The 13,363-nt window shown below is 31.5% G+C and overlaps 1 protein-coding gene across 1 annotated transcript; it reads right to left on the bottom strand.

Annotated features, from left to right (window-relative positions):
• On the bottom strand, positions 2,993–6,114 carry LOC18600244 (probable serine/threonine-protein kinase WNK9). The gene is made up of 7 exons (XM_018122017.1): positions 6,040–6,114; positions 5,903–5,940; positions 5,496–5,723; positions 5,169–5,389; positions 4,821–4,978; positions 4,285–4,723; positions 2,993–4,193 (listed from the first exon to the last, which is right to left on the bottom strand). The coding sequence occupies exons 1-7, from the start codon at positions 6,112–6,114 to the stop codon at positions 3,118–3,120; spliced, it is 2,235 nt and encodes a 744-aa protein (XP_017977506.1). The 3' UTR covers positions 2,993–3,117.

Raw genomic sequence — 13,363 nt, 5'->3', positions numbered from 1 at the left:
TTGTGGTTGACTTTGTCAATGCTTTTTCACTTTTTCTTGCTCTGGTCTTAGGCCATCTTGATTACAACTGTTTCAGTTTTTGTGATAAACGTTTTAAGGGTGAAGCAATCATTTCAGTATTAGTTCTGATTGACCAGCACATAATCTTTCCTAACAATGATTGGTTTGTGGAGCTTGACTTCTAGTCACATACTTATTAAAAGAGTGCCTTTATGAAGCCAAGCTTCATGATTCTCACTTGAATGATCCTGTCACCCTTATGAATGAAATATTTTTCTGAGGTTTTAGCTCAAAGGTAAGGGTGACATGGGATTTGGGTAAAGATCTTATATTCGAGCCGTCGGCATTCTTTTTGTACAAAAATATAACATTTATGAAGAATTAAAGTAAATCATTTTACTTTAATAACAAATATTTATATCTGAATGGTGTTACTTTTATTTTGGCCTTTGGTTAATATTTTAATGGAATGTGACTTTGTTTACTATTTACCATTGCTTTATAACATAACTTTGAACAAGTAAAGACTCAAGATCATTAGCCAAAAGTTGCTAAAGATACAAATAAGGTTTTGTTGCATGTGAAATGCACAGGGTGTGAATACAAGGAAGATTCATCTTTAATTCAAGCCATGTGAATAATACTTTTAAGAGTCAGATGTGCATTGAGTCAATGGAAAACTAGAATACAACCTTCCCATAATTCCCATTTTTTGGGGCCAATTCTAACCCACATACCATCCAAGTTGGCTTTCATGATTTTTGGGGGAAATAACCCAATTTATCAAGGAAAAAAAATTGGTTATAATTGAGTGAAAGAAATGTTTTTTTGCATGGCAAATGGAGGTCCATTGAAGCATCTTTCCTTTTTGTTTTTGCCCCTTTTCAATTCTTTTAAAGTAGCTTGATTTGCCAAAAGTAAGTTGTCTAGCTAGGTGTAAATTCACTACCTTTTGAATTTAATAAAAAGAAATCCCTTTTCATGCCCCAGAGGATTCCACCACCTCTTTCATGCTTGGTGTTATTGTAATCTCAAAAATTATTACTTACTAGAAAGAATATGAAAAGGATAAAAAAGGAGAAAGACAAAGAGACAAACCTCACATCATTGTCATGATCATATTATGAATCTGTGAAAGTGAAAACTTAAAACTAAAATGTTTCTCATTTCACAATCATTTAAAAAGTATGCTTCCCTCTTTGTCTCTAAGCATATTCACACAGCTAATTCCCCATCCACAACCCATTAAAGTGATTTTTAAATAATAGGAAAGATTATAAATCTTCCTTAATATAATCCCATAATTTTTTATCAATTTTTTTTTTCTTTTCTTCATTTTTTGTTTGGTTAAATTTTGTTTCCACTTGACATAGAAATTAAGGACCTTGAAGCTTATTTATTTGACCAATACATTATATTCTTTCCGTCGGTAAATGTTCGATTTTTTTTATGTAAAAAATCATGAAAAATAATTTTATAATATAAAAAAGTAAGAGTATGTGGTATTTAAAAATAAAAAACTATTTCATTTTAAGACATTTAAAACAAGGAAAGATAGACAAAGAAAACAGGACAGAAGTACTATAAACTTTTGATTAATTTTATTTTCTATTTTCTTAGTATATCTTCTTTATAGAACCTATGCACATTCTAATCATTAAAAATCTTCTAAATTTTATTGGTAAATAAGGCTATATTTAAATCTATTGCTTGAGGGTGAAACATATTTGTTTTGCTTGTTGTCATAGCTTTGACTTAACTAGTCAAAGACGTTGGCTTCACCTTCACTCTTTTGGGAGATTCTAATTAAGTAATATTTATTTTATTTGGTTATGATTTTTCCAAAAAATCATTGTCCAATTACCCTAGATTTTCTTAATTCTTTGCTTGTTCTAGGATGTTTCTTCCCTTTAAAATAATGGGTTATTCACAAAATACCTTTTATTTACTTCCCCTTTTTCCTTTCCTTTTTTCTTTTTGTTGGTTTGAGTATTATTAAGTTATTGTCTCAATACAAGCACTGCCCTTTTGTTTTAGACTGAATTTTCAAGTATAAAAAAGTTGGTAAATTTTTCTTAGACCAGGTGAGTTGGTCTCCACTTTGCCTCTCAAATTATTACTAAAAAGAAAAACATTATCTTTCCATTGGAGCCGTGAAGGAAACTCCGTCCAATTCTTTATAACAGTAGTGATTTGAAAACTTTGACCAAAAGCAAATCAGTACCCTTTCAAAGTAGTTGTACTATACTTGTACAATCTGTCAAGGATTGTTATTAGTTGTAGAATAATTATTTGAAAAGATAGCATCAAAGTCAGCTTAAATGAGGTCAGTTCGTGGACCTGATACCTTTTATTGGAACATCTTGGTCATTGTGGGCAACCCCCAGATTGTGAAGAGATTAGCATGCATGGAACAGGATACTCCTAGCTTGGCAGTGGGTCCATGTAATTTACTTCTCTTTTGAATCCTCCTCTCTCCCCCTCTATAATTGACACTGTGGGGCCTGTAAGCATCAAAGGCTAAAGCTCTTAAAAAACCTCTCATTGGCCTCCTGGCAACCACCTTTTTTTTTTTGGTTTTCCCTTTCTCTTTTTGTAGGACATCATTGACCTGGCCAGCTAGAACAGGCATCATCCACTCAAACTCACAGGCAATGCCAATGCTTTTTAGGCTTTTAGATACTGTGTTTGGTAAATTTTAAGGTAATTGCTGGATGCCTACAGGCTTTACTTTGTCCAGGTCATACTTGGTGGCTTTATAAGGCTTAGATTGTATCATCTCTACTTGAAAGCTACCAAATTCTCTCTAATACTACTTTTTATTCCAATGGCTTACAATTATCATCATCATTTGAAATCTCAAACATGTTGATGGTGATGATGTGTGTATTAGTTCCTTTATGATATTATAGAGAAAAACTCTACTAGGCATTATGGTTGGTTAAGCCATGATTATGACTTGACATCTTTTTCCCAAGTTCTAAAATAAGAGTAGGAAAGGGAAGATTAATATTGAAGGTGAAATAGACATTGCTCGACCAAAAAAGGGTGGATATCATATTGTACAGCCTCTATAAAGTGTACAGAAAGTTCAAAAGAATGTAGAGCCTTATACATCTATGTATCAACAGCATCAACTGGAAGGGATGTTGTCCTGTGAAGAGAGTGTGGAAGCAGTGACCCAGTGAAGCAACTCTGAGCAGTGACCATGTCTTCTACTTTTGGAGACTCCATCGCCTCGCAATACCGGGCCCTTTGGGTCTTCGAATTGGGGCAGCTCTTATTCTTAAAGTCATGGAAATCGGAGTTAAAATGCTTGTCATGGGCAGACAATTTAAGTTCATGTCCTTGGTCTCTTTCTGACTTACTAAAAGTTGGTAATGATGAAACCTCATCACCTCTTTTCTTATCTCTGTTACCACAAGTTGAAGAGTCTGATACAAGTCCTAATTGTTGATCTCTAAGTTCTCTTAATTTCATCTGGTAATTTGCCTTAAGCCATCTCAGCTCCTGCTGGACTTCATTGTCGTAATTGTCTGAGAGATCACAATATAATGAATGAACTGTGGAGAAAGAATGAGAACCCGTCAGGCATTGTATTGAATTTCTTGTGCTAGATGCCACTTTATTTTCTGCTTTCACTTCTTTCTCATCCTTTGCCGAGAAGGATTGATCTGATTTTTCATACTCCTCATCAGAACGGCTCTGTCTAGAGCCCACCGGACTAAGTTCATGGCTTTCATGCTGATCCCATATTTCCTGGTAATGTAAATTGTCTGATTGGCTTGACTCATTTGGTGCACCATCTGTCACATAATGCTCAGATTCCTCAACCTGAAAAGTGATCTCTTCAAACCGGCCATGCATTGAAGCACATCCATTTCTACAACATTGAAGAAGTTGCAAGTCTTTGACACCTGCATTATGTGTCAAATATTCCAAGAGCGAACCAGTAGATGTACGGTTGGAAGCACAATTGTGACAAAAGTTTTGATTTGCAAAGCGGGGTGTTTCCTCAATTCCTGGCCCAGGCCTCCAGTCAGGTACTAAGGAGGTAATTTCCCCATCAATCATATCTGCTATTTTAGTCACATCTTGGTCAGTGATATCCAATTCCGCAACCATTTCAGTAGCCACACTCAATGCTGTATCAGTTTCAATGTCAAAAGGGAAATATATATTTCTGATACGACCTGCAAGTTGACAGCAAATATGAGTCAGATTTCCACAAAGAAAAAGTTGAGAATTTGTAGAAAGAAAGTTCAGAAGAAAAGATGATCTAACCTTCTTTATCTGCAATTCGGAGTCTCAAAAAGATACCACCGTCGTCTCCCCTCTTCCCTTTGATACTTATGTCAACATTTGCAGCATGTTCATCCTCGTGATATTCAAAAAGCTCAATACCACTTGATTCAATTTCAGCAGGATGATACCCCCATTCATTTGGGGTCTCATAAGTATAACCATTTGAGTATCCATTACTATAAGAATTACTACTGTGATGAAGTTCCAGATACGGTTGCCTTATGAGAAGACCCATTTCATCAAGTTCTCTCCCATATTCTAGAGGTCTCAAATCAGATTCACAATCATCAATCTGGAGAAAAGAATCATTTAACAACTCTCTTGCAGAGAGCCTCAAAGACACAGTTGCCAGACATTTCTCAACAAATCTTCGTACTTCTGGATCCTTAACTTTATACAAAGCATCTGGTTTTCTACCCTAAAGGGATAAAGCGTGTTAATGGAATATGGGCATTTCAGCAGGTGAACTAAAGTAAAAAGGAGAGAGTCAAATAAAGGAGAGTGTAAGCCCTTACAGAGATAACTTTCTTGTAGATTTGAGCAGGATGAGTGCATTCACTATATGGATATTCAAAAGTAACCATTTCTAAGATGCACATCCCAAATGAATAAATGTCAACTAATTCATTGTAGGCTTCTTCATACACTTCTGGAGCCATAAACTCTGGTGTCCCTGTACAATAAATGCCCAAAAGTAAGATGAAATCTAATCTGACTTTCTATTCATCAAATGTAACCCACCAACTATCCAAAAGGTCAAGTGTTTCTCAAACTAGATACGTTGTTTCATAGTGAAATCATTTCTACATCTCAACAAAAAGTCCAGTTCTAGTTATCATGAAATTTGGTGAAGTTAAACATACCAACACAGTGAGCAGCATGAGATTTCCGGAGGATTGCAGCGAGGCCGAGATCACCAATCTTAACTTCTCCTTGGTTCCCATTGACAAAAATATTGTCACACTTTAGATCTCTATGAATCACTGGGGGGTCATGGCTATGGAGATAGAGAAGTCCTCTCAAGATCTGCCTACACCAACGCTTCACTGCTCTAATGTTGACTCTCTTGTGCTTTAGCCTATACCTACCATAGCTCAAAAATCAAGAGAACCGAATACAGAAATCAGGAATCTGAACATCCCCACCAAAAAAAATTAACATCAAAACAAGATTATAACAGATTTTCTTACTGTCTTAAAGTTCCAGAAGTGAACATTTCAGTGACAAAGTTAATGTTCCTATTGGCAGTATCAACCCACGAAGTATAAAACTTCATAATGTTCTTGTGCTTCAATGTCTTAAGGAGATGAATCTCACAGTAAAGTCTTTCAAGATCTTCAGGGCTCTGCAAGAAATCATAGAGTTTGACTTGATTCCAAGCAACTTCAATTCCTTCATACTCATCATATGCTCTGTAACTGCTCCAATCAAACAACCCAACAACTCACAAATCAAAAAGAGAAAAGAGAGAGAACTCATTGGAAAGATCCAATGGAGCTCAAATTTTGTAAAAATGATGCATAAGAGGCATATATAATGAAGACATATGAATTGGGTATTCAAATAAATGAAAGAATATTGGAGCTTTGATTCATACACTATCTTTGAAGCTCCTTTTCCAAGTATTTCACTATACTGCAATAAAAGAAAAAAACAGAAAAGTAAACCCAAAGAATCAAACTTCAACTCAAAAAACTCAGAGAGGAGACAGAAAGAAGAAAAGAGTTTATATACTCTGCCATATCTCCCAGTTGGATCAACTTCAACAAACTCAGAGCAATCTGGTTCAAGATGTAAAAGACCATTCATCCTCCAAACAAAGAGAAAAAAAATTATATCTTGTTTTATGTTAATCCTCTTTCTTCCTTTCCTTGTTATAACAGAGATTTCTCCTTGTAAGCTGTTTTCTCCGACACAGGGTGAGAAATGTGGAAAACACAAAAAAAGAAAAAAAGATGGTTTTTTTTTTTCAAAAAAGAGAGAAAACTATTACTTTTTTATAACCTTTTTGGAGAGAGAGAGACAGAGAGAGAAAGAGAGATGAGAAATGATCAATTATTCACATGAAAGAAAGAGAGAATTTTGAGTTAGAAGACAAGGTTTTAGGCAAACCCTGCCACATTTTTTGAGGAGATACAGAAAACCACCCACCCCCATGAAGGAACATGACAAACAAGAGAGAAGATCAATCTCTTCTCCTCCCTATAAAGAAATACCCTGGAAAAATATATGTTAAAATGACTACTAAAGTAAATCATTAGAAACATGGACCCCACCTCAGTCTGATGCTCAAATCTGTATCATGATCCAGTTTTTTTTTACATGTTAGAATTTGGACATGAAAGGATACCAGTATTAGTACTATGCCAAACATTGTAAAGATCTGACTCTCTCACTCTTTCTCTCTCTCTGTCTTGGACCCAAACCAAACCTACCATCCAACTTGTTTTACCCAACCAACTCCATTTTCCTTTTTCTTGGATTTTTTCCTTTACCAATTAACATTATATTTATCAAGTTTTTTCCTATTTTTATCTACAATATGACTTCAAAAAATTGAAAAATCCAAATTTAGATTTTTAAATTGAGGCGCGTGTATTTTACCTTTAAGATGCGAATTTTATACATTTTGAATCCAAATATGATACTAATAGCTAATACAGATTTTCAAGATTTAACTAAAAGAATTTTCCTTTTTTATCGTTCATATAGACAATACAGATATTTAAGATTTAACCGAAAGATTTTTCCTTTTTATCATTTGTACGTGTGTATTTGTTTGGATAATAGGAGAATTCAATGGAAAACAACATGACCAAACAATTTTGATTTTTTACTATCAAACAAGAATCCATGAGTTGTGGTGGTGTGGCACCAAATATGTGCAAACAAGGTTTTAATGAAGGTCCTCAAGAGATAATTTTGTTTGGGAAATATGGGAGAAAATGGCTGCTTGATAATATAGCTGAATCTGCCATTGGCAACTTGGGAGAATAGAGGAATAGCATTTGATAGGAGGGAGGCTTGGCCTAATTTGCTGGCTAGTATTCAATTTAGCATTATAAATGCAATTACAACATTAATTAGAACTTTGAAATTGTTGCAATACCTTTTTCTTTTATGCCCCCAAATTTCTTAATCAAATTTTCTCTAAAAAATTGACTGTTAGCCAATTACAATTCATAAAAGAAGCAAAGAACAAACTTTATTTACTTGCCAAGCCACATTGAATTAGAAAGCTCTTGATGTTGAATACCTCTATAAAGGAAAATTTGTTGTGATAAAGTGAGTTGAAAAGAAGTGGGACAGGTTTAAAATTATTCATATAATTGTTTTTGCAAAAAAAAAAAAAGAAGTATACAATTATGTCAATTTCAAGTTTATATTTAATGATATTATATTTATTAAAAGTAGGTGAAGTTTAATTTAATTATAAATAAAACAATCATTTTTAACTTGAATGAAGTTTGTTGAATTTGAATCTCTTTAAATGATTACCTAAGTTAAGTCCAATCATATGATCATATTAGTTTTTGACTTGATCATTCTTAAAAAACAAAAAATAAAGGAGAGAAAAAAAATAAACAGGAATATAATTGTTAAGATTTATATAAAAATTTAAGTCAATTAGTATTAGCAATTTGAATTTAAATTTTTAATGGCCGTATGGTTTAGGTTTAAATGTTTATTGAACCAGTGATACTTGGACTTCAGTTGTTCTAATTTTATAAAATTATAAGTAGTTTTTTTTTTTAATTAGGAATCCGAGAAAGGTTATTTAGCTTATTCCCATTCTTTTATGGACAAATAATATAGATTTGGATTAAATTTGACAAAATAAGGTAGTAAAACCGAATCTACTTCTTTTCTTTTTCTTTCTATTTTAAACAATTTATTGCAGACCAAAGCTTATAGTATAGTAAGCATATTCAGCAGAACCAATGCATCTTTTTTGGGTTTGAGAGAATAGAGATCACAAATAGGAAGCTAAGCACCCTAATTTTTTTAATGCAGGAAAAGACCACCATTAATTGAGCTCCATGTTAGTTTAATTTGTGCCCAAATATGCATTATAAACAGTACATTTGCACCTATTTAAAATTTCCTCTCTCTCTCTCTCAATCACAATTCTTTCCCTTCTTTCAACTTATAATACCTAATTTTTTTTCCATAAATGTGTGCATATCCAATTCCAAAACCTTTATATTTTTATCTATATGTGCTTTATTTATTTATTTTTTCTTTCTAATTGTTGCATCTCACTTTTGCCTATGTTTAATTGATTTTAAAACCAAATATATATATATAAATTTATAAGGAGATCATTAATGAAATTTAACTAAAAGTAAAAGGGCATTGATTAAAAGTGGGGTTTTTTTTGGGCCAATGAAATAGGTTTAATAATTGTTTTGGTACAAATAAATTGTTGTTAATTTTAGAGCTATTGTGGTTATAGCACCATTGCTAGATGGAATTGGGTAAGCAAGAGCAAGTACTTATCAGTTATCACCTTATTTATTATACAAAGTTTGGTAAATGAAGGACTTTTCTTTTCTTTTTTTATTGATAAGCAAATAAAAGTCCAAAAACAGTATGAAAAATGTCCCCTTTAATTATCAACTCATTCTCTAATTTCTCCCCTTCATTCATACAAAATTCATACCAAAGCAATAAGTCAAGCCTTTGTTTAGTGTTCTTTGACAATTGGAGAAACAATTGATTTAGAATAGTAATGAAAAAAAAAATCTTCTTATGAAAAATCAATTAGTTCCACACGAAGGGTGACTATAATTCCTAAATCATGTGTCCCTTGAAATTTTCCATATTGAAATTGCCCTTTACTTTCTTTTCTCTTTTGACAATCAAAAAGAGGTTTAGAGTTTCTTGAACCCATCTAGCTGAAAAAAAGAATAGGCTTTCCTAACTCAAGAATTTTAGGGTTTTTGATTGAAAACTTTTAATCAACTTAATTGATAAACATTGTACCAATCTAGGTACTCTTTGAATTTTGGGATATAATGGGGTTTCATTCATATCATTTGTAAATTTAAAATCAATTTCAAAACTTACAAACTACCTTTATTAAAATCGTAATTACATGTCCAATCTGTTTTGAGAATTTGTAATTATCTTGAGTATGATATTAAATTTTTCTTTATCAGTAATGATATTTAAAAAATTTTATATACTTTTAGTAACTTTGATAAAAATTAATACTAGTATTAGTATAAAATGGGCGATATTGGAGTAATTAAGTTTAATTACCAAAAAATCATGATAAATTAATGAATAATTAAGGAATTGAAGGATGTTTTGGTAAATTGGAATTGAAGAAGAAATAAAGAGGACAAGCCTCATGGGTGACGTGAAATGGCACATGAGTCGTTTGAGGAGCTTACAGTTTCAATCTTTCCGTCCAATATCGTAAAGTCTTTTAAAATATCAGACAAAATAGATATCTTTTAAATAAAAAAAGTTTGAAAATTTTAATTTCTCTTCTCTTTTATTTTTTTAATTTTAATTTCCTTTCTATTTTTTAATTAACATATCATTAAGATAAGATGTAATTAAATTTAAACTCCAAAAATTTAAAAAGAAATACTCACTTAACTAAATTCGATAAAATTATCTACCCGATATTAATCCCGTTTTCACAATGATATTGTTAGGTACGTTTGCGACAATTTGAACACAATTACTATACTCGAAATCTAATTTAAGAACATTTTTATATTAAATTCTTTGGAAACAAACTAATAATTTATTGATATTTGTTCAGTGAAAACTTTGGTTTAGAAAATTAATCTCTTAATTAGGTACAAAGTTAATAATAATTTGTTCAAATTAAATGTCTTTAAAAAATCCAGCAAACTGAACCCAAAGAAGTTAGCTGGCCACGTGTCGAGTTTGGGGGTTAGGGCACAAACTCATGACAATGGAGATCTCAATTCCACATGCAAATCCATGCACAGGGCCATGTGCCCACTCAATGCTGGAAAAATGTATGGTCTTATTCATTGCCTCAACACATTTCTTAGGACAGCCTTTTGGTGATAAGGGGTTGTTTGGTAGGGTACCCTCTTATATCAACTTAGGGCAGCTATTTTGCATAAAAATGAAAAATGGGAATCTTGATAGTGATGTGAAACCAGCCAAACGAACCCCAAAGATTTTATTATCTCTTTGGTTTGGTTCCATGATTATTTTTCTTTCTTTTTTGAAAAAGTGTGGGTGGGGGTTGCCCTTTAATTTCATTTGATCTTCTTCTTTAGATAGCTAGTTAGGTTCTTCTTTCCACTTCATTAGGCTTTTAGGCCATTCTTTTATTACTATTTGTATGTATGCCTTTGATTATTCTAGAAAAGTTTCTTTTTGAGAATAGTTTCTATAATAAAAAAAACTTTAAACTTCTTTTTTATCATGATAATTAAGCATGAAATGCAAGATTAATTATTTATAATTAAATGAATAAATCATAGTTAAAACTTAATGTAAGTTAGTTCTTAGTTGTATTAATATATGATAAAACATATGCATATACATACATGAAATCTTATTTATAATATAAACATTTTAATAAGTCAATTGATCTCTTTGAATTTCATGTTCGATATGGTAAAGATACATGCTCCTTTGTAAAAAAAAAAAATTAACATAAATTTCGCCTAAATTCTTTTTAGTTTTAACTTATCTTACATGATACTTTGTAGTTTTTTTCAATTAGCATCTTGTAAATAATTTTCGTTCCGGTAAGGATTAGATCATTAAATTTGTCGGGTAAAATTATAAAAATACTTTCAAATGTGAACAAATAAACGAATTTTGAATTGAAAATACTTTTGATAATTTTACCGAACGAAGTTAATAGTCTAATCTCTTACGTGTACATAAATTATCTACAACGTGTCAATTGAAAAAAAAAAAACCATGTGAAAAAAAATCAAAATCGTAAAAAGTGTAAGTGAAGTTTACCCAGAATTCTATATGAATAAAAGAAAACGAAACAACCCTAGTAAGATCTAATTTTGAACTCATTGAAGCCAATAACAAATAAGATGCCTTTACGTTAGACATATTGTTTATTCTATATTGGAATCCTCATTGGATGTGATCCTTTGCAAGTGGTTTTTTCAATATATTTTCTTTCACTTCTTGTAGTATTTTATTTTATATATACATATTGCAAGGACTTAACGTGAACCTACTTCGTTTATCTCGGTTTGATTTTGTTGACAACTTTTTCCTTGTAATAATCATAAAGTTTTACGATAACCATGATGGAAAGCTACCAATAATAATCATTAATTTATTCAAAATTCATAGTTTGACTACTTATCTTTTGATTCCCTAATGCCGTACGAAAATTGGTCAAAAATTATACAAAAGCATCGTTCCAAAGCTCAAGCCAAAGCCAAACAAAAGCTTAGGATACTCCATCCAAAATAATTACAGCTTTTTTTTTATTAAGAGAAAAAAATTCAAATCCCGTTTTTTTTAATTAAGAGAGAGTATATTAAATATAAAATATTGTTTTTATTATTTTAATTAAATCCAATTTATTTGAATCCAATTATTCGAATTTCAATAGATGATTCAAATAATTACTCTACTTAAACCTATGTTAATAGAGTTAATTAAAAATTACATAGAGATTAGACTTTGTCTAATATACAAACAAAATAATAGTTTGTTTTATTTTAGGGAACAGATGAGTAATAAAGTAAGATAATTATCACCAAATCCTTCGATTAAGAGAGGTGGAGGAGATAAAATGGACGCCTACTTCAAAGGGTACAAATTGTGATAGAGTTCGAAAACTATGTTTGCCATTGTTTAATCCGAAACCAAAGCTTCAAACACGTGCATCAATTAATTTAATCTAATTATTATTTTATGTCATAATTTTAAATTATTCTACATTACTCATTAATCAAATCAAAAGGTGTACGATTCCGTAAGAACTTAACACAATTTATTGTTGTGTTTAATAATATTATATTCAAACGTCCGTAATTATCTTCTTATGATTATTTTTTAATCATTTTCATATAAAATCTTTATTCCATCTCTACTTACAAACCAGCACAAATATAACAGCTTAACACTAAATAACATAGAAATAGTTAATACACATTCACACCAGATCAATCACGATGAGATCGAGGAGAAGTAGTCATAGAAGCATGTATAAGGATCACCTATCCCCTCCAAAATAAATGAAACAAGCACTTAATGGGTTCTTATGACAAATCTCAAAAGTCAATAATCTTTCCATCCTTAGAATTAATTCTAATGATGATGATTTTGCATCTGGAACATGGGAAAGACTTGTCCATGAGTTGAAATTTTTAGCAGTGGAATTGGAATAACGCGTAATGCTAAAGGCTTTGACTTAACATTTGCTCAGTCTTAAATGATTTTCAACTGAAAACGACGACGATGACATATTGCTTGTTCTTTCTTTGTCTCTAACATTGATTAATAATAAGGCCAAGGGGACGAAGGAAGGAAATTAAGCAGGAAAAAACCCATTGAGAAAATCGAAGAAACTGCATATCACGCACGGCATATAATCCCAAGTTTGATGGATCTAACTACAAGGAATTCGATTTAATTAAATGATATTGCTAAATCACATAAAAGTATAATATATATATATGAAATTAATTAGGTGGAATTCTTTATATAAATAGCAAAATTTGTACAGGAATTATGCTATTCTGGTTGTGGTGGGATGATTCTGTCATGTTCCTTGTGTTTCCTATTGCTTGTGTCGGGGAACATTGCTTGAATGAGTTTTAAGTTGTTGTCCGATCCCATTGCAACTGAACAGGTTTGTCTTTGTCTCTAATAAATACGCAGGCCAAGCAAAGAAGAAAATTGTATGTCTCTTTTTATATAGTCTTGTGCCATTGTCATTTTTTAAAATAATTTTTTATAAATCTTTCATTTAATGAAAATATCTCATATGCTTCTCAAAAAAAATTTATATTTAAAATTTTAATAAAATTATGTTGTTAATGCGTCGAAGTTATTAGCAATTGACTTAATGTTATCA

The sequence above is a fragment of the Theobroma cacao genome, chromosome 5 (genome assembly GCF_000208745.1).
Source record: "Theobroma cacao cultivar B97-61/B2 chromosome 5, Criollo_cocoa_genome_V2, whole genome shotgun sequence".
Classification (NCBI taxonomy): domain Eukaryota; kingdom Viridiplantae; phylum Streptophyta; class Magnoliopsida; order Malvales; family Malvaceae; genus Theobroma; species Theobroma cacao.
This window is presented reverse-complemented; position numbering and strand designations above follow the sequence as displayed.